Source organism: Gekko japonicus, unplaced genomic scaffold (assembly GCF_001447785.1).
Source record: "Gekko japonicus isolate JY-2015 unplaced genomic scaffold, Gekko_japonicus_V1.1 scaffold1250, whole genome shotgun sequence".
Lineage (NCBI taxonomy): Eukaryota > Metazoa > Chordata > Lepidosauria > Squamata > Gekkonidae > Gekko > Gekko japonicus.
Genome location: NW_015173163.1, coordinates 154241 through 157319, shown reverse-complemented (window position 1 = coordinate 157319; position 3079 = coordinate 154241). Strand labels below are relative to the sequence as shown.

The following is a 3079-nucleotide window of genomic DNA, read 5'->3' as shown; positions in this document are numbered from 1 at the left end:
CCTGACCCAGGAAGTTAGGGGAGAGGAAGGGGGGGGGGGAAGAATCGGAAAATGATGACTGCTTAGCAACCTTTAGGGGACCAGATTTCAACCCAGAAGTTGCTATGATTCAAGCTAGCGTTGCCATTCCCCAGGTCCAGGTGGGAAACCCCCCCCAGTTTTGGGAGCTTCTGCCTGCCTCTGGTCAGCTCCCTGTACACCCTGCCCCCAAACAGTGCCATCACTGGGCGACGTTCCTGATGTGGTGATGTCACCTGGAAGTGATGTCTTCACATCGGGGATGCTGCCCAATGATGCTCTGGTTTTTGGGCAAAACTCTGTGGTTTGAAGGCAATTTTACCGTAGAGTTTTGCCCTCAAACCACTTCCATGTGACGTCATCGCATCATGAAGCCCCGCCCCATTACCGGAAGGCTCCCTGTGACCCTCCGCCAGCACATCAACAAGACCTGTGGCAACCCTAATTCAAGCTCTAGAATGAACTTTAAGGCACCATCTTGACCAGCCTTTTGACCCCAAGGCCTCCTATTAACCTACTGTACTTCAAGAAGGCCCCTCTGAAAGAGAAGGTGGTATGGTCATGGCAACTGGTACCTGCTTTTTTGTGTACTACAGGGCGACAGTGGTGGTCCCTTTGTGTGTGAGGATGGTATCTCACAGACTTCACGTTGGCGGCTCTGTGGCATCGTGAGCTGGGGCACTGGTTGTGCACTAGCCAATAAGCCGGGAGTCTATACCAAGGTCAATGACTTTCAGGCCTGGATCTACCGGGCCATGAAGGTAAGGAGTGTGTGGCTTGTTCCAAGAGGGTAGTCATGTTAGCCTGATGCGACAAAAGTAAACAGGGTGCCCCATGGGAGAGCAGAGCCAATCACAAAATGGCTGCCATTTGGGTGGAACCACCACAAAATGGCTGCCGTTGGGCACAGGATTAGCTTTTTGCTTTGCTGTTTGGCTTTAATTTTCAAAGGAAGGCGAAGGTTTGCTCTCTGCACAGCCACAGGAGGAGGTTGCTAAACTTAGAGACATAAGGAAGTCATGACCAAGCTGAGGTATCGTGGGTGTGATTAGGTCTCACATTCACCCAGCTAGGGGTACATAATTATTAGCCCCCTTCCCCAATTTCTTGCAGAGCAGGAGAAAAAAAATGGTGTCCACATAGTGACACTCTAGGAATTTGCAGTAGTATCTGTGGTGAAGATCATAGAGACTAGGCGAGGCAGCCTAGAACATCGCCTGGAAATGACATCACAGCCTCCCCAAGCTCTGTCCTCCTAAGGCACCACCTCCAAAATCTCCTGGCATTTGCTGGGGGAGAGTTGGGAACTCTAGCTGTGATGCCCTGAATGAAATGAGCTCAGTGCTCTGCTACTTTGTTAGCCGGTAAGAAGCGGGTGTCAGGAAACATACAGTGCTCATATGTAAGGTTGTGCTACTTTCTACCAATTCCCCCCTTCCCTGTGTAGATCCCTATTAGCCTGTTCCTGAGGGTTCATTCTCTCTTTCTTTGGCTAAGTGGGGCAGGCTGGTGCACAAAGATCAGGACTTGGGGTAGCCCTGATTAAAAAAGATGCCAGTACTCAGTACCAGTCCCTACCATCACAGAAAAGCCCTGCATGGGCACTGTGATGCCGGTGGGTGCCACACTGATTGCTGTTTTATATCCTTCCTTTATCCAAATATACCAGGAGATTGCCCATCTCCGCCAGATCCCGAAGTCTAAATGCCCAGCCCTTACTAATAGGTAAAATGAATTCTGGTAGGTGGCTTTAGGAGCTGCGGTGGCTCAAGTGGTTAAGACGCTGAACTGCAGGCTGTGGAAGGTCGATAGTTCAGCAGTTCAAGACCCGGGTTGCCGCATGGCGGAGTGAGCTCCCGTCTCTAGTTCCAGCTCCTGCCAACCTAGCAGTTCGAAAGCAAGAAATTGCAAGTAGATAAATAGGTACCACTTTGGTGGGAAGGTAACAGCGTTCCGCGCGCCTTGGTGTTTAGTCATGCCGGCCACATGACCACGGAAACGTCTTCGGACAGCGCTGGCGCTTCGGCTTTGAAACGGAGATGAGCACCGCAACCCTAGAGTCGGACTCGACTGGCTTTCGAGCAAGGGAAACCTTTATCTTTACCTAGGTGGCTTTAGTTGTCATCTCCAACTGGATTCTCCAATCAGAGGAGGGTTGGGGAAATACGTTTGTCCTTCTCCACAGTGCCTTTACTGTGCAATAGCATCCCCCTGGGTTAGCATGAATCCCATCCCAAAATTCCCTGGTGACGACATCGCTGGTGCGTTCCTATGGCTAGGCCCTCCCCCTCCCCCAGTTCTTTGTCTCCCTCCCCGACCGGCCCAAAAGGAGCTATGAAGGATTGTGTTTTTTCTCCGCAGACGCACTCCCACGCCAGCGGAATGGTCATCCAGCACTGAGGCTCAGGAAGCTGCGCAGCTGAGCTGCTGCCTCGCCAACCGACTCCCCTTCCAGAGAGAGATGCTGCTACATATTTTTTTTTTTTAAGGGACTTAAAAATGGAACAAATCGCAGAACAAGTGGACTCTGCACTCCGTCTGGAGCAATGTTACCGAACAGGCGGGGATTGGTCTCGTGCCAACTGGCACAGTCGCAAAGGCCCGGTGGCCCTTGGCCTTACCAATAGGATGACTCATCTCTGGCAGACTGTCCAAATGGTGCTTCTTTCTTTGTACCTCCAAGAAAGGGCTTCCGCCCTGCGGCTTCAGGGCCCTGTGATTGGCTGTGGGGTGCTGACTTGGGCACGGCTGATGCTGATTGGTCAACTGAAGGCAAATGGGAGCCAGGGGCCAAGTTAGAATGTGCCCTGTTGTCCCTATTTGTTCCCCCATTCGAACAATCCAGGCACCTGCTTTTAGGCAAGTAAGTGACACAGAAAACACATGCAAGAACACCCTCCCTGGTTTGCCTGGGTGAACCGAGTTCCTGAACTCTTGTCCATGCCATCTGTGTATTTTCATTTGTCTCACTGTGTCAATGAACCTCCTGCCTTCTGTACTGATCTTGGGGGAAGGGAGCAAGTCTTGGAGTCCCACCTCCTAAAGGTAAAGGTAAAGGTTT

At 51.5% G+C, this 3079-nt stretch overlaps 1 protein-coding gene across 1 annotated transcript in view; it reads left to right on the top strand.

Moving 5' to 3' along the window:
- The window catches only part of HPN (hepsin), a 31328-nt gene extending 28856 nt beyond the window's left edge, over positions 1-2472 (top strand). Inside the window, exons 10-11 of the mRNA XM_015422491.1 lie at positions 615-779; positions 2380-2472. Coding sequence (XP_015277977.1) covers positions 615-779; positions 2380-2418 — 204 coding nt within the window. The 3' untranslated portion in view covers positions 2419-2472. The remainder of the gene's footprint in view (positions 1-614; positions 780-2379) is intronic.
- The last annotated feature ends 607 nt before the right edge of the window (positions 2473-3079 follow it).